The following is a 24,856-nucleotide window of genomic DNA, read 5'->3' on the forward strand; positions in this document are numbered from 1 at the left end:
CTTATATATTTTTCTAGTCTATTCAATCAAAGTCTTTATTCTAAGAATTTCAAACCCATTATCTCTTTAATGAGGTATCGATGCCATAAGTTGCTGCGCCATTAAATATACCTCAGTCGGCCTTGTTCAAGAACTCTTAACTCGAATCTTCATTTTCTTTTTAATCATTTATTTTTTATGCAGTATGTACAATATGCTGTGCAATCTTTTCAAACCGATTTCTGTACAAATATTCATGCAGACATGTTTTATATTCTCAAACAATAAGCCTGTCTTCATCTTATATCGACAGCCTTTCATGCTGCTGTCAGAAAGCTTTCTGAATGCACAAGAAGGATTACCATAGCCTCTGCGTCCTCTGGAGCGTTCAAACGCCACTATGCAATTCAGGATAGAATTCCACTATAGAACTCCTTACCATCTGCAGCCTCACGGGATAACATGCATGTAGTCTAGCACCACTTTCGTGTAGCTATATAAAACATTCGAAAACCGCGTAGGGAATGACGATTTACGCTGACATATTGCTCTTATCTACCTTTCAACAGCGCTGCGTGCACCCTCAAAACATCATTTTGATGCAAAATATTCCATTACAAAATCTGCTTACTTTAGTCGCTGGCGAAAATTTCCTTTAAAATTCGCTCAAATATTTTGAGCACTTTACCATCTTAATGCGTATTATAATAATTGCTATGATTACGTAAATCTCAAACTATGTGTCCAAACATTTATCACATCCTATTCTTAACATTATTTTTTTTTCAAACTAGTAACTGTTAAATTACGTTTTGTAACATTTTATGAAAAATGAAAATATTCACCTTTACAGTACCGTAAAAACAGCATAGTTGAGAATAATCTTATTTATTTAACAGCTTTTATTCGAATTTTGTTTTAGTACATTTAGAAATATTTACTTATAAAATAATTTGAATATCTTCAATTAAATTTAAAGAAAAGGCAGATAATAATTCTAAAGTCAGCAGAAATTTGAAAGTACCTGCGTTTATATATGTGTGTGTGCGAGATATAAAGTATGAAAGAAATTTGCTGTCAAATTGCTAACTTAATTGGCAATAACCTTTTAATTCCTAATTTGATTTTGGCTGTGTCTTCCTTCAAGGAATCTGTATTGCGTGATTTACGTCATTATTTCCTCTGCACTGAATCGCAGTGCGAAAACTTCTGTCCAGTCGCTGTTCAGAATTCAAATAAAGGATCACCAGTTTATTTATACGCGTTGCTAAAGCATTCGTTCACTTTTCCCTCTTCTTTCGCTGCGTAAGCACGTAATTAACCGTTTTTCAGCTTTCAGCTATTATATAAAAATGTGATACGCCTATATAGAATTGTTTAGCGCTTATAGCACCCACAGTGTTGTTTAAACTAAGAAGAGATATTTTAAGATTTATCCAAGAAATCATTCTTTTAAAGAATAAAATGTTGGGGCTGTGAATCTAGTTGAGCTTTCCAGAGTTCCTTTTATCTTATATGCAGTCTATATACCTGTAATGTTTACCATTTTTTCCACGATGGCTAAAACGTTAATGGGTAACATTGTTTCATCCACAACTAAATCGTCACTCACACATCATAATTATGTCAGAAGTTATTCAAATTTACTACCGATTTATTCAGTAGCATTTTGGGATCACAAAATTAGAATATATTAGATTTAATTATCTTTGATTAATCAGTTTAACTCTTGAAGAGAAACAGTCTACTTTTTAACTCTTGAGTTAAAAGCAAAAATTATTAAATTTGCCAAATTTTATCTAATTTGCCATTTTGCTAGGATTTCCTTAATACCTATTTTGCTTTTCGTGACATTACAGATATAAAGCGAGCATATTCTTCAAAGAGAAATAGGAATTTTGAATATTATACTTCACACAAATATTACATCAAATCTCAATTAATATGATTTAACTGAGGTTTGGTACGATAGTTCATTTCAAAGTGTTAAGGAAATGCCAACCAATGCGGGTGTGTCTTCGTCACATCGATTTATTAAAGGAACGAATTTTAATCATTCTGCGATAGCTAAAAGAAGGATTAAAAATTATTTTGGATGACAGAACAAGTGAAGCGGTTTGGCATAGATTAAGCATTTGGCATAGATTAAGCATTTGGCATAGATTAAGCATTAAGTGCTTAGAAACTAATAAAGTGAAGATTTATTTTCGAACATTGATACGTAATACTTATGTTTGATTAAATGAACATCTAAGGAATTTCAAAGTGATAAAAGTTTTAATGCTAAACATTGTGGAAAATATCACGCTACGTGTTTTCTATTTGTATTTGTTATAAGAAAATAAATTGGAAAAGGAATGAATTGCGTATGATTTGCAGCTTTATATATAAATTTTTTATTCGCTTTTAAATTCTATAGTGCATTCCATACTGAATGCAAAGTATGAGATGAAACGATAAAAAAATAGTAATGAAAATCCTTTCAATTACGTATTTATAAGCAATCTTAATTTATTAACAAAATTCGTTTTAATCTAAAAATAACATCTCGGTTATCTGATGTTTTATTTTAAATGTCCGAGGATTAATATTTTAAATAGTCATAAGGTTTTTTTAATGCAGGAGATGGGAAAAATGAGCAATATCCTCGCCGGAACTCGAACCTGGACATCTCAACACGCGCCGAGTGTGCGACTGTTACAGCACAAAAGCATGCAGAAAGGAGGGAGAAAATATTTTATATACTTTTCTCTTTTAAAGGTCGACTGGTGATTAGAGTCGTCAATCGTCGAATCCTGACGATGAATAATCATCATCCATCACCAGTTTTTAATTCGGGCATCACTGCAGATATATGAGGTTAATTTCTAGCAGGAAGACGTGTGAAATGTGTAGTGCCCTGGCCGGAACTCGAACCTAGACCTCTCGAATACGCTCCAAGGGTGCTACTGTTACACCACGAAGGCATGTAGAAAGGAGGGAGGAAATACCTTATAATTTGAAGAATAAAAACATCGTTGCATTTAAAATAACTTGTGAAAATGTGTTCAAAATCTACGTTATATTATATTCTATCTGCTTCGTTTCTTTTCACATCCGTGCTTGTTTCAAGACAGATTTGCTTTTAATTTTGGCTAATATCAACTTTCTCGTATAGTGCGCTTGTTATTATATAATTTGTTTGAACTCCAGGGGTATTTCCAGGACACATTGGTCAATTTAAGAAAGCGTTAATATTTCGCGCTGAGGAATATGAGGTATATGTTCGAAAAACTGAAACAGATAAAGCTTCTGTTACCCAAAATTATTGGTTAGAAAATTCCAATTTCCAATTTTCTGCAGCCAAAATTATTGAAAACACTTCTTACTTTTATGCATTAGGTTTTCTATTTTCTGAATGAGTATTACATTCATAAAAATTTTTCAGTTGTCGTTAACGATCCCAACTCCAACCCTTTTCTACGCTCAGCATTTAAAGAAATTATTTCATGATTTTTTTTTTTTTTTTTTTTCATTTTCCATCGATAGACGAAGAAAGTAGCTTGTCATTCTTCCTCTCATTGTTATCGACGGAACACAGGCTTCTCTTCTGTTGTTTGCATTTCTACAGCTGATAAAAAATTTTTATATTTAGACCTTCGAATCTACTTCTGAAAATTCCTGCATGTTAAGCAGATTTTTGTTACCTTAACACCCCCAATAACCGCTATTCGTCGTGTTTTTATTCAGATAATAACGACGATTTTATAGTAATAAATCAATATATCTGGCAGCAGATTTTATTATATGTTTTTCTGCTTGAAAGATTATGTTAAGCATGGAAGGACTACACGTTTAATGTTATATGCTTTCGAGAAGGAACTTTCTTAAGTAGAAAACTGCCTGATATTCATGTTATTGTATCACATTGGAAACCAGGAATTGCCCAGACTGTTTCCTGTGATTTGAATCCCGATCACATGATGAAAGCTCATCCTTTTTATCTCACCATCAGCAAGTGACAAATATATAATATTATATTATTCAAAAAAAACCTTTTGTAAAATGCAAAGCAATTATTTTAACAAATTATTTAATAAATATTTAATAAGTAATATATTGAAACTAAATGCTTATTAATATTGCTTACTATTACGTCTTATTTGCTAAACACAGGAAATAAATTGGTCTTAAAACATTCAGGTATAATAAATTGTAAAATACCTTTCAAACAACTGTAAATTCCAATTTTTAAGGGTCTTTCTTGTTTCAGAGATCTAGTTTTGACATAGCTATATATATATATATATACAATTGTTTTCCTTTATACATATTTGAAATTTACTTTTTAAATTAATCAAATAGTAATTGAAATCTAGGATTTCACGAAAGTGAAAAAATATGAGCCATTGCAAACGTATTTCATAATTTTTATACACACGAACCTCCTCCTTCCCGAAAAAAATCAAAACCACTCTAGGTTATTGAAATAAAACATCTAATAATGCTATAAAGTCATTCGATTTGATGTTTTGGAACTAATAACATCTATGCTATTAAAAATTAAGTTTCGCTTCTTAAATTCCTATTTCATATTACAGCTATATACTGAATGCATCAGCATAATTCCTATATTTAAAAACAGTACATGTATTCTTGAATAATTCTTATCTAAATTTTGTAATTAAAAATAAGTATAATTGTTTAAGTTCTGTTATCCCTAATCGATAATTTCTATATGCATTTTCAAAAATAACTTCACTAATAAAAATTATTTTAATGCAATAAATATGATATTTTTCTAAAAAAGATGCTTGTGCAGCAGTTTTAATTGAAGTATAAAGGATTAATACCTGGAAACCTTCAAAACAGAATGCCTAAAAACAAACATTAAGAGAGATCTGTTTTCATCAAAAAAAAAAAAAAAAATTAAGTTTCCTAAGTTTCATTTTTGCTCAAACAAGCTTTTTTCAAACTGTGTCCTCGCGCTGAATGGCGTATGCATGCTTTAATCCATTTTGATTCCATCAAAAACTGCACCAAACGGGACTTCGATATCATATTGTGTATTTATTTTGTAGAGAGTGCGTTGGTTCCATTTAATTGTCAAAACTTAGTTATTGCAAATTTCGCACAAATAACATGACTTTCCTGCGAAACTTGTGAATACAGGCGTATACGCTCTTACCAGATAACTGTTTATCTTTATGTAACACGTTTGCTAAAGTTTTTACCCTGACAAACAGTCTATTTCTATAGTACAGAGGATGGTAACACATTTTTAGAAAGATTTCGCTGCCATTTAAATAATGTTTAAAATCTAAGCAGTTTTTTTTTTTTTTTTTTTTTTTTTTTTTTTTTTTAATGTTCGATCTAATATACCCTTTCTTCTGGATTGTAACATTGTAACTCCAAGTCGTGATTTTCATGATTTTTTCCAGAAGGCCCTTTTGTAAAATTTCTAGGGGTATTGATTTCCATTCTTTTTCTACTTTTTTGCAGAGTCCATCAATTCTGGTGAAATTTCGCTTAGAAAAAATGCTTGTCAATAGACCAAAGGCATGTTTGTCTATAAGAGAAACATCAGATGAATTTACAAGAATACGTTAATAAGGTATGTTTGCAATACTTGTATATGTCTTCATTTTTTCGAGCAATGTAGTGCTACCTTTCAAAATATGACTTGGTGTTATTTGCTGAAGAAGTTTCACGCTTTGAAAATCACTGGGGTCCAGAAATGATATTTCTTCTTTAAATAACGAACACAAAACTTTCTCCTGAGAGTACGTTGAATTGAGTTTTAACATTCCCCCCCCTCCACTCTTCTTATATTTTTTTGATTTTTATTAACCAAGAAGGGTGATTAGTCTCAAAACAGCATTTTTCTTCCAATCACTTTAAACGGCTGTATCACTTTTCAGACTGTTGCCTCCAAATATCCCCCTGTATGATATTTACAGACATTAAACAATGAGGAATCTAAATGAATGTATGTATGTCTCTCGCGTTGTGGAAAATCAGCGGTACCTAGAGCCATCAAATTTTGAATAACATGGAAGCCCGAATTTTTAATATCGAATTTGTTTTATTATCTACTTCATATTTTCTAAACCTTAAGGAACTTTTGATTAACAAACTTAGCGGTTTCAAAGCGAACAGTGACAATACACTGTAAGAAATAAAATATTTTTATCTCCAGCGCGTGCAACTATTTATCGGAAATTTTAAAGATATGCTATTTTTAAATATTTTTAGCCCAAAGGGGCGTTAGCCCATTTGCTCTCGAAGCTTGATGTATGTGTAGATGAAAAATACTCCCTCTTTGACGTAATATAAAATCTGGAATTTTTCAGACTTTTTTTATTATATAAAGCGGAATTCATTTAATAACTTACCTTATTTTTTTCCGTTTTTATTCGTCACTTTAGTTTTATTAAGCGTTTTTTAAGTTTCCAGTGTAAGAGATTCCTGGCAGTTACAACCATTTACTGAAACTCCGTTTGCATCGACAAAAACGATTTGTACGTTTTTTCCTCTTTGTTTTCAATAATAAATAGAGCTTTTTTGTTTCAAGTTTCACTTATTTAGATAAACCCATGCTCCATCAAAGGTCACAACTTATTTCCATGGGGTTCTACATATTGATCTCCGTTGAGTCCTATGCCTTGGCGAAAGCTGGTAAATATCAAGTTTTTTTTTTTTTTTTTTTTCTTTTTTAAGTGGTAAATCGTGGTTTGTTTCTTTATTTATTAACAACATATATTAACGATTCTGCCATCGATTTCTGCATCAGCGGATTTTCTTTTGTGACAAAAGATTTAAATTTAGAAACATTAGAAACAGTACGTACATTTCTGGGGAAGTCATTCGGAGACTTCTTTCTATACGGAAATAAAGATTGAGGGGGTTTTGCCTTTCAGATTAATAATGCTGCTTATTTTACACTTAGAAATTTTTATACTAAGCATTTCGCAACATTTCTTAATTATGGAATAGAAATACTTCCCTTCAGAAAACGCAAAAATGTATCCTTCAATCCGCAGATTGTTTTGAAGTTTAAAATAGGAAACGACATTTCTCAAATCATATAAGCTTCTGCCAGAAATTTTTATCCCCAAAACATTTCTATTTATTTAATTATTTATTGAAATCGTTCTAAAAATGTGTAAACACCGTCTGTAAAAAAATCAGATATGCATAAAATTGCAAGTTTGTTCCGTTTATATTGGAAAGCAAAAAACGTTGTCTATATATTTTATATGCAATATTTCCTTTAAATTTCATATTTGTTTTAATATCCATTTTTACACATTTTTGCTGTATCAATAAAATTCTTTTAATATGAAGAGGTTATATATGGTAAAATCTCTGAAAATTTGGGAATCACTGAATTATGCATTTTCACATATGTCCAAACAATTCCTCAGAGAAATCACAAATTGTTTGTCCTTGACAGTTTGTTGCGCCTTGTAAGCTAAACTTTGGGTTATTGCTATTGCTGTCTCTCACAGTTTACTGACGTCGGGATGGAAATCGGTTATTAAAATGTACACAAAAGGTAATTATATTCATTAAGTTAACGATGAGAAAATTTTAGTTTCTTAGTTTCTTCTTATAAATATGTATAAATTAATTCAAAAGAGAAACAAGAGTCAATTTTATTTTATCCTTGAAAAGAAAAGTGCTCGAAAGAAAATATAAACCAACTAAATGTAACACCACTAATAAGTACATAACACTTAAACTTTAAAAAGGCTATTTTAATATTTCCGAAATTCTAAAGGTGCACCTGCGAAATAATATAAATAATCAAAGTATAAATACGTTAATAAATTGAAAGTTAACAAAAAATTTCAATTTATTCTTTTAAAATCAATAAACTTTGCATATCTACATCTCTCAGCAATACACAAGGGCTATAATTTTTACACTGACTAAAACTAAGAATTGCGGATATAAAAAATATCTGTAATTGTTCACTGATATCATTGTTTCTCAAATATTAAATTAATTAGATCCCTGCGGAGAATTATTTTTTATCATTCTTCTACCATCAGCCTACATTAATGTTTATTTTATTTCAGTTTATTTCGAAATATATTTATAAGCTCTTTCGTTAAATAATCTAGCAATTAAAAATGTTTCATGTATAATAATAAAACTCTGATTTAATATCCTCAAACTCGATTCACATCAGCGTCTTCTTTCTGTGTAGAAAACAATGTAAATCCTAACGCATATATAAGTTTGCATGCAGTTTCCTACGAGACAAAATAAAATTGGAAACAAGTGAGAAAATTTCAAAGACTCTATTTTTCTCTTTTTACTACTTTTGCGCCTTTTCATATGCCTGAATGTCATATTTTTAACTGTTTCGGGTAGCAGAATTTATTTAAAACATTCTACTACTTAAATATGGCTTTAATTTTAAACAAACAAGAAATGAGCCGCTTTTTCCCAATATATCAAACATATTTTATTTTTTGTTCGTTTTAATTTCGTGTTATCCTTACCTTATAGGCTGGAATCGTTCCTGCATATTGAAAAAAAAAAAAAAAAAAAAGACAGTTATGCAAATATCGTATAAGAATAATTTCACCTTAAAAGTATTTTTTCTAAATTTTATTCTTTTTATTTTATTTTTATTTTTACTGTGAAGTCATAGATAGTTTCGTATAGTGCTAGAAGGCTGTGATAAAATAATAGGCATAATTACAGTGATAAAAATTATATTTTATAAAGAAAGAACCTACAAAAGAAGAAAATCTGAAAATTTTCAGATCTTAAAATTACGTCCAAAGGGGTGTTTTTCACATTTTGGGTGTTTCCTTTATTTATTAAAAACCACGTTCTTCGCACTCAAACCGTGAAATTCAGTTCAAGAGCAATATCGCAAAATAATTTTAAATTGAGCATATCTTTAGAAATTCTCATACAGAATCTCACGCATTGGAGATAAACATGATTTTTATATACAAGATTGCCATTGCTGGCTTTGAATTCCTTGAGTTAGTTAATCAAAAATTCGTTAAAGGTTTACAAAATATGAAATCAATAATAAACCAAATTCCAAATTTCAAATTTGGGCTTCTAAATGCCCATATTTGCAGTAGCATTACGCCATTCAAAATTGGATTGCTCTGGGTACCGTTGTTTTATCACAATTCGAGAAATATACATACATTTATGCAGATTCTGAATTCCTTCAAATATAATACAGGGCGATAATATTTGGTGGCAACAGTTTGAAAAGTGAAACGAACATTCAGAGTGATTCGACGCAAAATCGCAAGACGAAAATAATATAGTCCCTCAAGGACAAAGCCCCTTTGGACTAAAAATACAGTTATTGATATTATCTTAAATTCTTTTTCTCGAAGGCATTTTTCAGCTTGCGAAACTACTGCGAATTCTGTTAATTTTTGTTGTTGTTGTTTTGTCTGTTGCTTATCCCACCCGATCGACACTAACACCAGAACAGATCTCTGACATCAGAGCAAGCCCAAGAAATTCATCGCAGCAAGGAGTCAAGATTGCGCTTCTTTGGCAAAAGCCTAGGACACCAAACAGGTGACAATACGGCTTTGTTCAGTTCCACCCCTAATTTTGATAGAGAGTAACCTGGAGGGACGGACCCGAGGCTCTATCAACAAACTCTCGAGAGGCTTTCGGCTCGCCGAATATTTAGAGTGCATCCATTCCGCACAGATACTACACGTTTACAAACATCCATTCCTTCTCCGTATTTCGAACCCGGGCCCTTTGGTACGGCAGTCAGTGTCTTTAATTAGTTTATCCCGTTTGGGCGGCAGCTGTGAATTCTTTCTTCAGTTGATTTGAATGCTGATATTATGTTGTTTATAAGTGTTAAATTTTTTCTCCTGTTTTGCAACTCATTTTATGAAATTATACAAAAGTAACCTCTAAAACTGGAATCCAAAAGTAGATTTCATGCAATTATTTCATTTTTGGTACCCTAATATTCTTAAATATTCACAAAAAATTTAACATGTTTTTCCAAAATAAATAAATGTTACCAAGATTTTTAAAATTAAACAATCCTATGTTACGCAATTATGTAACTCATTCACAGAAAACGAAGCAATTAGAGACATTTAGCTTTCATTGAACAACAGTAATATCTATGTGCATCTTCATGGAGAAACAATGGGGAAAATTTAAAGCTTTAATTGTTACAAATGGCGTTTACATGTTCTAAGAAATAAAAGTTAGCATGGCGAGTCAAATGATAATCGATAAATTAAAAAGGTGTTCATAAGAGTCTGAATACTGCATTTTTCAAATAGGAAACATAGCCTCCAAAATAATTTGAATCTGTGCAAACCTATGACAGTAAAGGCGCTATAGATAATATACTACTAAGTTACCCGAAATATGTTAAGTAAATTAAATTATTATTAAATGTATAACTAAGAGTATAAATGTACTAAACGTATAACTAATACTAAACTTTCATAATTAGTTGGCAATCACCACATTCAACGCCAGCATTGCAATTCTGGTGAATTCGCGTCAATACCCAGTTCTTAAGGCTGATTAACGTATGTGAGAAATTAAATCTACTTAAAATGCTGTTCAATATTGGAATTAAAATCACATTTAGATGGAAAGCAGATGTTAACGTACAGGAATGACTCTAACCTTTGCAAAAAGAAAGCTAGAAGGTTCGCCGGAAGTAGGTTCAGAAATATTATGTAGGGCTGCGTTAATATGATATAGTTACATATCTAAACACACTGAATGGCTTTCTCAATGTATAGTTCAACCAGATGCATGATTTATTTTCTTTTTTCTTTTCTGATCTATGACAATAATGTCATATTTCATCGAGTTCAGACTCTTAAATATTTGAAAATTACGAGTATGATTCGTAAGCATGAGTTGCTCACCAAAAAACCAGATTTCTGTGTAACTAAGTTCCCGTGAGACTATACGAAAGAGACCTAAGTGACATTACACTTCCATCTTCAGCCAAGAATATTGCAGAATTCTTGATAAAAATAAATTTGTTAATGTCAAGACCGATTCCATAATTGTTGAAGCAATGTCATGAAGCATAAATGCTGTACTAATTACTGAAGATCGTCCAAGGAAGTATCATTTGGCGGTAAGCAATATGTATTTGTATCTGCATTTGATGTGTGCAAGCAATATGTATTTGATGTGCAGGAGATTAATTATCTTATGTAAATATTAATATTTTTTAAACTATTCATTCAAATTTTAAATGTATTTTTAATTTGAGAAGAAAGCTAAAATTTTTAAATTCCTAATGAGAAATGAGAGCGGTTAAGAACTGTTAAACACTGGTAGTTTGATAAGGATTTCAAGTCCCGGCAAACGGTTTTTTTTTTTTTTTGGCTGCATGGGCGATTTCGTGATTTTCTTCATATGTAACGTGGTTACGAGCCTGTTTTCTTTCCTGCAGTGCAGTGCCCTAAGGCGATGCACGTAACAAATTTAAAAAAAAAGTTAAAGCGAAATAATGATTTGAAATTTTATGTAGTTAACTTTCTATATTTCCCATTCTCTTCTGTGAGTTGCTAACTACATTCTTTGATTTGCTGCTAAAAACAAAATTATGGGCTACGGTTGATTCATAAATATGTTATTTAATATGTTTCTGAACTATATATGTGGTGTTCAACATTGTGTACTATTTTATTCAAGACAGACAGACATACACACACATATATACATATAGTCTGTATATATAAAATTTCTCCTTGAAAATTCCATAGCTGTGTATCAGATTTTTGCAGTATTAAGAACACTGATTTTAATAATTTAAAGCTGGTAAATCATTAGTTTGTACTTTCTGCTATAATATTTCCATTATGAATTTATAACAGTTAGAAATATCCATTATGAATGCATTATGAATTTGTAAGTTTCGTTTGTATCATTATTAAATCAAGATACATCAGAGTCATCGCATCAAAAATTAAAAATTAGTGAAATTATCAACTATACGTCGCAGAAAATAATATTTCACAATTAACTCTGTTGTTACTATACACAAAATTAAAAATTGGTATTTCAAATATCTCTCAGTCGTAACTGCATCAACCAAACTAAATTTCTGTATATTTAAACGCAATTCTTCATATCCAGTGAATATTTTATTTGTTACTTTCGTTTTAGAACACTTTGGAAAATGTAAAGAAAATGAGTTTAGAAAACAAATGAATGAGAATGAGTTTAGAAAAGAAAATGAAGCCTAGCGAATCGCTGACAATAGATTATTATTATATTTTTATTACAAAAATGCATTGCAATATCTGAAGATAGATTATTATTATTTATATGTAATAAGAATATTATTATTTATATGTAATAAAATGTATTCTGATATAATATATAGTTGTCTTCTTTTCCAGCGAAAATCACCCAAGGTAAATCTCAGTGCAGGTAATGCAATAAATATCATGGGTATAAAAGTAGAATACGAAAACTTTATTATATCTCTATTGAACTCATACTTGTTTTTTATCGAAACTGCGTGACATATCTTCTATGAAATCGTTTTTTATACGGGAGTAAATACATTTCTCCAAAACCAATAATGTCCGTAAAGTATTAGGAAATGCTAGACAGGAAATATTAAAAAAATGAAATCAAGTTTCATTTGTCATTTTGAAGAAGAGAAGAAGCTTCCATCGAGTATTTCGATACAAGTTTTTGGTTTTCTTCTTTTGAAAACCTTTTCTGATTTTGAATAGAAAATACAAGTTAATTTTAGCATATGAAATAAGAAACAGAAAATCAATAGCAGTACTGACGTTTTCAATCCTCTTAGAATATTGCTATGTATACATAATTTATAAAATAATATTTATGTGTATTTTACTTAAATGGAAAATTAATAATTGCTTTATAAAACCAATCAAATATCATTTTCAAGACAAGAACTTAAAAGTATTCAAAATTTAAGGTATTTGAATACATCAACTAAAAAATGCAGAACCAAAATAAAATATAAAAGGTTTCAGATTTTAACAGTCGCTCAAAAGGGTTTGTCAAAGTTATTTACACTCGCGTTGATCTCGCAAGTTTGCTGTTACAATCACCAGTTTACTGTTACACTCACTGCTGCTAATCCAACTTTTTGTCTTTTTAGCTTTATTATTAAGAATGATTATCTTCTCACTTGCGGCATATAATTCAACAGCAAAATTACAAAAATTTGAAAAGCAGCATAGCAGTATACGTTTAGAATTTCCGCTAAAGCATTAGGTCTTGGCATATACATTTATGTTTTCTTTCACAGTTCATCATTTAAATTTTCAGTTTTCTTACTAAGATGGGCTTACTTAACTTATTTCTGTCTTTTTATTATTTACGTTTTGTGTATTTGATTTATTTATTAAATATCACGTTCTTGGCGCTTACACTACATAAAATTCGGTTCAACAGCAAAATCACAAAATATTTAAAAACAGCTTATGTTTAGAATTTCCGATAGACAGTCTCCCACGCTTGATATAAACTGTTTTTTTCTGTGTTGTAGTGCTGCCGCTGCTTGCTTTGAAATCATTGAGTTCGTTAATCAAACATTCGTTGAAGTTTTACAGAATATGAAACAGATAATAAAACAAATTCGGAATTCAAATTTTGAGCTTATATGCACCTACGTATCGGGGGAAGACCTCTTTATTGAAAATTGGATAGCTCTCATTGTTTTTCATAATGCGAGAAATATACATGCATTCATGCAGATTCTTCTTCATTTATTTTCTGTAATTATAATACAGGGCGATAATATTTGGTGACAACAATTTGAAAAGTGATACGCAGTTTATGGTGATTCAGAGCAAAATATCTAATATTCCACTAACTAATATCCATATCGGAACTAACTAACCATTTGGTCGAATAACTATAAATTTAAATAAACTGCTGCTGATTAAAAATGCGAAAGCTAGACTTGCTAAGACTTTTATTATTTATTTTAAGCCTTGATTAATTTCAAAGAAGTAAGTTCAAATTAGAAAAATACATTGCAGATAAGATTATATATGTTTGGTAAACGAGGGAAAAAGTTGATTTGAGTTATATGTTGTAATTACAGATTAAGTTTAGATATACAATATTTATTCAACTACGTAAAGCTAATTGCATCATCATACTATTTAAAACTCCCTATATGTTGTCATAATATAAATCTAAACAAAATTTAGATTTTAGTAGGATTAATAATGCACAATTGCTGGATTGTCATTATTTACTCACACTTTCCATCAGCCATTCATAAATGTAATTATAGTTCGTATAACATTTACACTAAACGCTCATATTCGATTAAGCTCAATTATTGTTAAATAAATTAGAATAACAAAATACGAGCGTAATTCTTTAAACTGATGCTAGTCATATTCGGTCATGCGAAGAGGAGAAGGTTTCACTGTCAAAACTTCTATGGAAAATCTGGGGTTAATGAGATGAGTTAATGATAATTAGTCTAAAATTATAAGAGAATTACCTCACATGATCTTACATTAAATCTCAAGTTCAAATCATAATTACTCAAGGTTATTAAAAAATAACTACTTAATACTCGTATTTAATAGTTGGAAAATAAAGGATAAATCTTTAGATTTCAATTCTCATTTATTAGCCTAGCTCCCCAGACGGTATAGGGGTTAGGAGAGCTTACGGCTGTACCGGAGAGCCCGAGTTCGAATCCCAGATAAGTCAAGGTTGTAACTGTCCGTCCGTTTATAGGAGGTGATGGTGACCACCTATTAGATACCGCAGATGTTGAATGCATTGTCCACTTACTAGTGGCAAGTTCTGAACAGGCATGTGCGCGCTATTGAATTTTAAAAAACAAATCCTGAGCATAAATTCAAAATAAGAAAAGAGTGTTCTTTCTATGCATTTTACATCAAATCCTAATTAAAAAAAATAATTTATAGATTAATAAAATCGTAAACTGTTATTACTTATCCATAACTTAGTAAAGTTAGAAAGAACATTACTTCATAAATGCTAAAATAATATTTATTATAAAAATACATGTATTTGATAAGTTTAACAGAATTAAATACATTTTATATTGACTTGCGAAAGATTATTTGGAAAACTGTCTTCTTACGTTTTTTCTTTTTTTTTAATTCTAATCTGTTGAATAGAAATTCAGTTTAAAATATTCAGATATTTTAATACATTCAGAAATTCAGATTTAAGTTTTCAGGTATTTCAACATCTTCGAAATTTTAAAGGCTCTGTAAGAAGTAGAAATTACAGTGACTGAGAATAGTAATTTAGGCTAACTTATAGGGAACTTTGCTTTTGTGATGTAAGTGGTTCGCACAGTTAGAGACACTCACCAGATAGGCAAACTGAATTTGTCAACCTTCTCCCTTAAAATTAAGGCTCTTGTTGTTACATATGTAAAATTTCTTTCATTTACATATTCTGGCTAAGTAGATGAAACAGTAGAAGGGCAGTTTTTAACTTTATAAAATTGTATAAACAAAATTATATACATTATAAATTGACTTGTGTGATATTATTGGGAGAACTGTCTTCTTACTGTTTTAAACTTAAATCTGCTGCATAGAAATTAAGATTAAAATATCCTATATTTCAAAATCTTCGGATTTGTAAAGGCTCTGTGCGAGGTAAAAATTGTAATGATTGAGACACTGAGGCAATAATTTACCTTAATCTTAGAAGAAACTTTGTCATTCTCTCGTGCGTGCTTTTGTCATGTAAGTAGTTCACACATGTAGGTAGTAAAATAGATGATACATAAACCCAATTCTGGCAAAAGCACAGTCACGTTTTTACGTTTGCCATACTGAAAAGCCTAATAATATTTAAAACCTTATATCAGACCTATACATTTTTACCGCTGTTCCCACGATTACCGAAAAAACTGCAGATGTTGTTATTTCTTGCATAATAGAATATATTAAGTTTTAAATATATTGGGACACTTGCAACCTCCCTTGCAGCTTCACTGTGCTGAACATGCGTAAAGTTCAGTGCTATATGGCCCCGTGGTAGAAGGCAAGAATGTGTGTGTGTCTGTGTGTGAGAAGGCTGTGTATCCTCCAGACATCCTGATTATCGACGTGGTCAATAGCCGTGATTCTCTCCGCTTGGTGCGGCAATCTGATATATGGAATTCTGACATGGAAAGGAGCTGTCGAAGATTATAATAGAAATAGGAATCTAGCCGAATGTTCCAGACAGCATTTATGTGAAGTATCATATGGAATTGTTGCAGCCAATTACCTGATGACATACCAGTCAAGGTAATAAGCCGTTATCCAACTCATAATCTTCTTCATGTTACGTTTGTTTATTCCTCATATGTCATAGGCTGACCTATCCTGTTCATCGATTTTGTTAAGGAAAGCATCTATCAAAGTTTATGTTTAACTTACAGGATGTATGCTCTTTTGTTAAGGAAACAAGTTTCAAAACTCTTAAAGTTACTCCAAATTAAAGTCCAACGAGACAAAAGACATAGATATTTTTTTAATAAGGTTAGTTACGATTTTCAGAAGTGTGAGTACGAAAACTCTGAAACACAAAATTTTCGAACAAAAATAAAAGTGGAAAATTATAATTTTTATCTTAAGTAGTTTAATTTATGTCAAACACAGAAATTAATCAACGAGGAATAAGGAAACTAGTTTAATATCTAGTCTGAGTGGATATATAAAGACGAATACATATGCTAAAAAAATTTTATTTCTTTCTACTTCAAATAGGCAAATGGTGAAAATATGAAAATAACGAAATGTTTTCCGTATTTATTAAAATGTAAAATAAAAATTCAATAAATATAAAAAGCAAAGTAAAAAATTAATTAACTTTACAAACTGTCATTAATGCAAGAACATTCATACACGATGAATGAGAGTGTGAATACTGTTTAGCCTGTCTGTAATAAGAATTTTTATGGAATTATAGAACTTGATTGCTGAACCGAAAATAAGCCATTAAGATAATAACTGATGACCTTCTAAATAGCGACTTAAATTTTATGCATAATTTTATTTTTGGTTAGATTTCAATAATTTATTTCTTAAATTCAGAGAATAGACAAATAAAATATCTTTAACTCATAAATATTAACTTAAAAAATCAAGTTATTAAATAATTAATCATTAACTATATGAGTTAGGTTAATATTATAATTTTACCAGCTTGTTTTCATTATTTAATTATTTAATAAATAAAAAATATAATAACAGATTTAATAAGGTTTTTTGTCATAACCTTATTAGGATATAAGCATATCTAGCTCCGCTTTATTGTTTCAATAATAAACTAATTTTATTAGGTAATCGTAAATTTTAGCTCTAAAATATCAGAAAATAATAAAACATTACATGCTTGAATTTCAGATTTAATTAATTTTTATTTTGCTGATTTCCATGTCCGCAAAGTTTAAAGATATCAAAGTATAGAACACGCTTGTTCGTAAAACAAAATAAGAATCTGAAAGCTTTAGGTACAACAAATTATCTTAGACATCAGTTTCGATCATTAAGTAATTACGATCATTACGTCTAAAGGGCGTTTTTTAACGTTTTGCGTGTAGTCTTTATTTGTTAAATATGATGTTCTTCGTACTTAAACCACCTAAAATTCAATTTAATAAGAATACCACAAAATATTAAAAACAACATGTCTTTAAAATTTCCGATAGATAGTATTTCGTGCTGGAGATAAAAATGTTTTTGTTAGTACAGTGGTCTGATTGAACGCTTTTGAAATCTTCGAGTTTGTTAATCAGAAATTCGTTAAGTTTTACAAAATATGAAATAGATAATAAAACAAATTCGAAGTCAAAATGCGGACTTCCCAGGTCCATGTTCGGGTGGAGGTTTAAATAATTCAAAATGTGATGGCTTTAGGTATGTTAATTTTTCACAGTGCGGCAAACGTACATACTATCATGCATATCCTTCATTATTTAATTTCTTTTAAAATAATACAGGGAGATAACATTTGGTGGACACAATTTAAAGTGTGATTCGCCATTTAAAGTGAAACGGCGCAAAATGCCGCTTTGAGACTGGTAGGCTTTATGGGCTATCGCTGCTTTGGGCAATAATTTTTTATAAATATTTGCGTATGAGAACACTATCAAACAAATTGCAAAATATAGATTATATAAAGCACTGTAAAACATTGAAGCATACTTTCCTAGAATTTTATTTTCACAGTATGATGCGAAAGGTAAAGACGGAATGAAACGTAAATGCTAGAAACTTAAGATTTTAAAAGCAAGTAATATATTTTATTCCTTTTTAATGCTCTTAATTACTTACCATACTGCAAGTTTTCTTCTCTCTGCTAGATGATTAGAATTATAATTAGAGCTATGGATTAAAATTACAATTAAATGTCAAATGAAGGTTATTAAAATTTTAAAACTTATTTTATTTCTATAGATTTTTATGAAACAGGAATAGTTTAAAGATAAATGTGTTAAAGTAGAAACTTATTTTTATTTCAAATATATTTGGAAAGTAAATTCATAATGTGAACAAAAACTGGGGAGAGGGCGGAATCAGTTCTTCAATAAGCGTATTATATATTCCCCTTTTTCAATTTATTGGTTCCTACCGATTTACATAGATGTTTAGAGTCCCCCCAGATTTTTAATAAATGCTATTTTATCATACCGAATAACTATACGCATCGCAACTTTTGGTGCAAAAATAGTGGAAATCGATAAAACGAATTCAAATTTCTTATTTCGATTACGAAATTTACTGAGAAATGTTAATATTTATTTTTTAAACGTCACAATGAAATGTCACGACAATATTTTTAACATGTTAACAGAATAATCGTTATGTCATTACATACGAAAAACTACGTACTCTTCCTGAAGTTCACATCCAAATTCTTTTGTCATGGTTCAGTAATAAAGAGATTTGATTCTTTGAGCTTCTGCTACTCAATAATGCGTTTTCTTGTAATAATAAAATGATTCTCTCTAATATCGTTTAAGAAATTCTTGGGCTTGAATGTAATGGCATTTCGTTTTATTCCTTTTCAGTGTCCGACTGATTTTTATTATATTTTCCTACAACTGGAAGATATTTCTATATCTACATTCTGATATTGAGATATTATGTATTTTTATTTCTGTGCATGTTGGAGAGTATTTTGAATTTTAATGATTTGGCTCCGTCAAAAGGCTTTCAAAATAAATATATCTATAACGAAAGCCGTGCTTACGGTTCAGAAGCTATTAAAGGAAAAAGACTGTAAAAATGAATTATTAAAAATTTTGAAATGCATGCAAAGTGACAACATTTCTTAACGTAGCCAAAACTTAATTTATCAAACATTCTCAACCTTTCTGCGAGTTTGCACTCTTATTTCGGGCAGATGAATCTGAGCACAATAGCCAGAAATGCCCATTCCTAAACGTTATATGTATTTTAAAGTTAGAAGGAAGCCTTCCTCAACTCTGAGCTCACGTTTCCAAAATGACGGTCATAAATATGTTAAAAGAAAATTTCAACTAAGCAGTTGTTGGAAAGTATTTATCTTTGCTTGCGTATTTACACTTCTTTCACACTTTCTTCTATTCGTGGCTTTGATGTTCAACATATTAGTATCACTATCGCCTTAACTCAGTTCTCTTGCTTGTTACGATTCTTATTATTTACTTCATAAAAGGCCTCATATGTAAGCCAAGTGATGTTACAAATGCTTGAAATCTACTAGTCTGCTATTAAGGCTTAAAAATGAATGATTCTTGCTTCTGTCTTCCTTTGGAACAATATGCTATATCACGCAGTAAAAGCCGACCAACCGGGATAATGGTTAACGACGCTGATTGTCGTACCGAAGGGCCTGGGTTCGAATCCCAGAGAAGGCACATATGTTTGTAAATGCACATTTATTTTCGGCATGGGGGCACTCTACATATACAGCGAGCAGAATGTCCTCTCGAGCGGTTGCTGGTAGAGGAAGAATGGTGGTAGATAGATCCACGCACCCGTCCCCCCCGGGATGCTCTTCATCAAAATTGGGGGCGGAAGTGAGCTAAGATGTATTGTCATACGTATGGTGCTTAAGGCTCCTGATAATGTAATGGAGGGTGCAATCGTGCACGTTTTGCCAGGATGAATTTAGTGGGTTTGCTCTGATGTTACTGTCAGACAAGTGAGGTAAGTCACAGCATAAAACAGTAAAAACATGCTTTTGTTACTCGTCTTCTGCAGATTACATTAAAGTGTAAAATTCTCTTAAATTCTCAGGTGTCAAGGAAAACATTACACTGTAATGTACTCTTTACATTACTCTATTTAGCTGTGTCATAAAAAAATCGTATAAATAGTTTCATACATGAATATCCAGTTTAGCTTCATTTCGCTATTAACCGCAGGTTGACACTATTAACCGCACAGATAATTCATTTAATATGAATAATTCGCTAGTAACCGCAGTTTCACCTGCTCGCAAAATTCTCAAGAAGAGTAATACTCCACAGGAAGTAATAGTAGCTGTAATACAAATCACTCCTATAAAATAATTATTTTAACTGAACTAATCTACGCTTAGAATGTTTTCGTGCGATTTCGATGAAATATACTTTGTTGAAGAACTGTATTTTTATGAGTCTAGAAATAGCTGTATGTTTTAATTAAACGCATAATACGGATTTAGAAAACATTCACAGTGTGAAGAGCCATATTACTGACTTATCATGCATATGATATGAAGAAAAATATTTTAAAATAATCTATTTACTTACGATATCAAGTAATTTACATCGAAATATATAATACGAGTAATTTAAGATATTACTATTAAACTCATGATTAACTTTTAATAATTTAAATACAGAAAACATTTAAGAATACATGCAGCAAATATTTAAAATTGCTTAAATTTCATGAGCGATATTAAATGTTTTCAGTTGCCAAATATGTACTTTTGAATGACTTCAGAAATATATTTGTAATTACTTTTAATGCTCTCAATATTTTCCATACGCATTTCATAAAAATGTTTTGAATAACTGAGACATTTTATATTGATAAGTCTCATATGTACTAGATCACCAGGGAGTTAATTTGTTTCGAACAATTTGTGCTGTGATTTATAAGGTATATCTTTCACAGAAAAAACAAAATAGAAGTCTCTGGGAAGTACTTATAAAGATTTATAGCTATTTTACAGGTACATAATTATTAAAAGCAAACTTATAACTACATTTTGGATGCCTGCTTATAATTTTTAGACATATCATGCTGTAATATTTTAGAGAAGCCATGAGCTGTTATAATATTACCTAATATATTATGCTACTACAATAACTGTTATTTTAAACACAAAACCAAATATTTTACTACGATTTTTGTATTAAAATATTGCATTACATACCAACTCAGATTTATATTCGTAATTCGAAAATAAAAATATTTATTTTGTGATATTAAAAACAAGAAAAGCAAATTAGAAAATGATAAATTTTTGCTGTTGGTTGAGATACATTCCTTACGTGGCAAAAAATGATCTTTGAACATGAAAGACGATGATTTTTTTTTCTTTATACTACAAATGATGAAAAAATATTCTAGGAACTGAACTTCCTTCCAATGTTAAGAATTTCACATGGTAGAAAAGCAAAATTGTTTACTGTTAAACCTAAATAAATTACGGTTATTACAAAAATATTTCAGTTAATTCCATGCATTAATCTTATGATTTTTAAATTCGCAGCTAATTGATTTAAATGTCTGTTTGTTAAGCGTAAAAATTAAACATGATCAATTTTTTTTGTAGTTTTTTCTCAGCCGTTAAGTGCAAATGAAGAAAAAATGCACAGTGTTTCAATAATAGTAGTGAAATATTTTGTAACAAAATGATATGTGTCTTAACAAAAATAAGTGATTATATTTGCTAACTTTTTTAGTTAAGAATATACTTTCGGTGTTAATCAATTAGTTAAAATTATATTTTTAATTCCTTTTATTGAAACTGACGTTTTGGTGAATAGCGTAGTACGTGGCGTCATGAAAATTGCTTTTAATTTTATGCGTTTAATTGTGATAAATAGGTTTCTACAAGCTAATATTTTCCATGTCCATTAAAGGCATATTCAAGACAGATGATTTAATTATTTAGTTCAGTAAGAAACAAAAAAAAATTAAATGCTATGAAAAATGATATTTCATTCTCATTTTAATGTTTTATTTTAAAATGGTGACGTTTTATAAGATACTTCTAGGTCCCATTATTTGTAGTCATAAAATTTTAGCTTTATTAATTTTGAAAGAGTATAAGAATAATGTATGCCATCTATCGAGAGTAATACTATGTCTTAATTAGGAAACGAAGTATTCTGGAAAATAGTTCTACTTCAAAACTACATTATGGAAAATTAATTTTAAACTTAACTTTTAAAATAGTTTATTGCATAATCATAAAGCCACTATGTTTACGTTATTTATTAAATTTCATTTCCTTAAACGCTGAAGTGAGTCAAGGTAAAACTGGAAAACAATTCTTAAGTACCTATGTTGGTATAACCTAATGATTCCAGTACTTGTGTGTTTACTATGACATAATATGTTTGAAGAATGATTATGGTGGCATGTAATTTCAATGCATGGAATTAACTGAATATTATGGTGGCATGTAATTTCAGCTTTAAAGATTTGAGTCTTTTTATAAAGCATATTTCGGAGAAATATCACACAGGTTTTTAGAAAAGTTCCCTTTCTTATATTTCCCAACATCGTCCTGTGCCTAGTCATGCGAAACGCACGTTCTATTCTCCTTCATATAAAGGTGAACTGAAATATTTTTTTCCGCTCTAAACGTTATCGGAAGAGAAAATATTCTGAACCGAGTTTGAACATTTGTTTTGAAAAGAAGATGCAATTCTCATAGATTCTCATAATTGCAATTCTCATAGATAAGAAACTTGGTGTATGCTTTAAGATTTTTCCTGTTAAGTATAGTAGAAAGAATATCTTACCTGACAACACCAACGAAGTAGTCATTGCGACAGCAATGAAAGCGCAAACACGGCAATATGCTAAGAGTTTCATCATCTTTTTTTCGGTCGTCCACCCATTAATTCACAGAAAAATTTCTCGCTGAACCTTTGGGGGAGGGAAATGTACGGAAACTCGAAGAAGGAAATTTACCACAAGAGTCGAAATGTCAAGATTCCTGCTTGCTTTTTTTTAAGTTTTAGTACACAAGATTTTTTAAAAAGAGCACAGTGGAGTCTGCACGTGGGTTCAGAAGTAACACACAACGTGGTTGCTCTCTCAAGTCACCCAGCATATCAAAAACTCCGCGGTGTGACTTTTTCCCCCGTCACTTCCTCTCCATTCTGATCGCGACGTTTGCGTGCGGATGTTCCGCTTGCACAAGTTGGAGAGTTCCGCCGCCTACTCTTTTCGCTGGCCGCCGATAAGTAAAAGGATAACCGGAGAACACAGGTTGTTATATAGTGGGCGCGACGGTTACGGAACGCGCGTGCGCCTTCCGGACGAAGAGCCGAGGGGGGGTTAGTTAGAGATACGTGCACTGTCCATCAGAATGAGAAGGGGGGAATGAAATCCGCTACTCGCCGTCTGGATTCGCTCAGAACTCGGATAGGGCGTGTTGTTTCGATATCTCCAGCCTGGGACATGTGTGGGAAAGTACTGGTTAAGCCAAATTTAATAAAAAAATTAGTGAAGAAATACATAAAAACTGCAAATAAATGAATAAATAAATAAATACCTGAAAATGTGGAGGTGTAGTAGATGTCTACCTTGTTAGTATTGCGTAAATGAAATACTCAGGGATGTTTAGTAAGATTAATCGTGGTTGGAGAAAAGTGGATTTAGAATGCGCGTAATTTAGAATTTTTGTGGTTCGTGTTTGAAAAATCGCACCAGAGCAGTCCCTCCTTGAATACCAGGGAAAAACAATCCTCTTAAATGAAGACTAATGTGAGTTATTTATTATGTGCGTTGCATTTTAAGGCTTGCTTAGGATCGTTAATATTCCCCGCTCCTGAGATTAGGAAAATGAATATGTGTGGAGGAGAAAGAGAGAGAGAGAAATAGAAAGAATGAAAGTTAAAGGAGGAGAACGAGCCACTTTCTGAATTTTCTTCGCAGGAAGGATTTCGAATTAGAAGTGGTAATTTAATTTGGATTTGTATAACTTTCACATTTTCTTTTTTAACTGATGTGTTGGAAGATATGATGTTTTGTCATCTCTCAGAGATTTTTTTAAATTTCTGGTGTTTAAGCCGCTGAATAAATTGTCAAGATTTCTTTTAAAAAAGCCATACATATAGATTGTTTCGAATATATTTACATTTAATTTCCTTGAAATTAAAAAAAAAATAAATTATTAGCGATTTTGAAAATTATTACCAATTATGTGATATTATATGCTGTTCTGAATATGAAAAATAGTAACAGCGATTGTTATTTGGATTTAAAACGACAAAACTCCTAGTGAAAAATAAATTAGAATAACTTAAAAACATGAGAGAAGTCCAAATACCTCAACAGCTGGAAACATCTGGAACTAGGAACGTTTTTGATTAAGCTAATCATCGCCTGTGTTTTTGTTGAATTACCTATGAATTAAATTATTAATCTGGCATAGAAATTTAGAGTTGGAAAATTAAAAGATTTCATAATAAGAAATATTCTACTTTCATAGGTCATTCACCCATTTGCTTATCAAAACTTCAAAATAATTACTAATTAAATTCCTATCAATCACAACCTTGGGATGAGCGCAGCAACTTCTGTACAAAGCACAGGAACATTTGGCATGTATTTACAATGACAGAAATACAATTATAGCAGCTGAGGTAAAATGATTAAATTTACATTTTCCCATATGCTAAGGTATGAGCAATTTA

At 30.7% G+C, this 24,856-nt stretch overlaps 1 protein-coding gene across 1 annotated transcript in view; it reads right to left on the reverse strand.

Annotated features, from left to right (window-relative positions):
- The window catches only part of LOC118190160 (neurotrimin-like), a 561,140-nt gene extending 537,753 nt beyond the window's left edge, over window positions 1–23,387 (reverse strand). Inside the window, exon 1 of the mRNA XM_085818898.1 lies at window positions 22,955–23,387. Within this exon, the coding sequence (XP_085675024.1) occupies window positions 22,955–23,030 (76 nt within the window). The 5' untranslated portion in view covers window positions 23,031–23,387. The remainder of the gene's footprint in view (window positions 1–22,954) is intronic.
- Window positions 23,388–24,856: the final 1,469 nt, after the last annotated feature.

Source organism: Stegodyphus dumicola, chromosome 6 (assembly GCF_044657685.1).
Source record: "Stegodyphus dumicola isolate Sdum_Otavi_A_Nest chromosome 6, ASM4465768v1".
NCBI lineage: Eukaryota > Metazoa > Arthropoda > Arachnida > Araneae > Eresidae > Stegodyphus > Stegodyphus dumicola.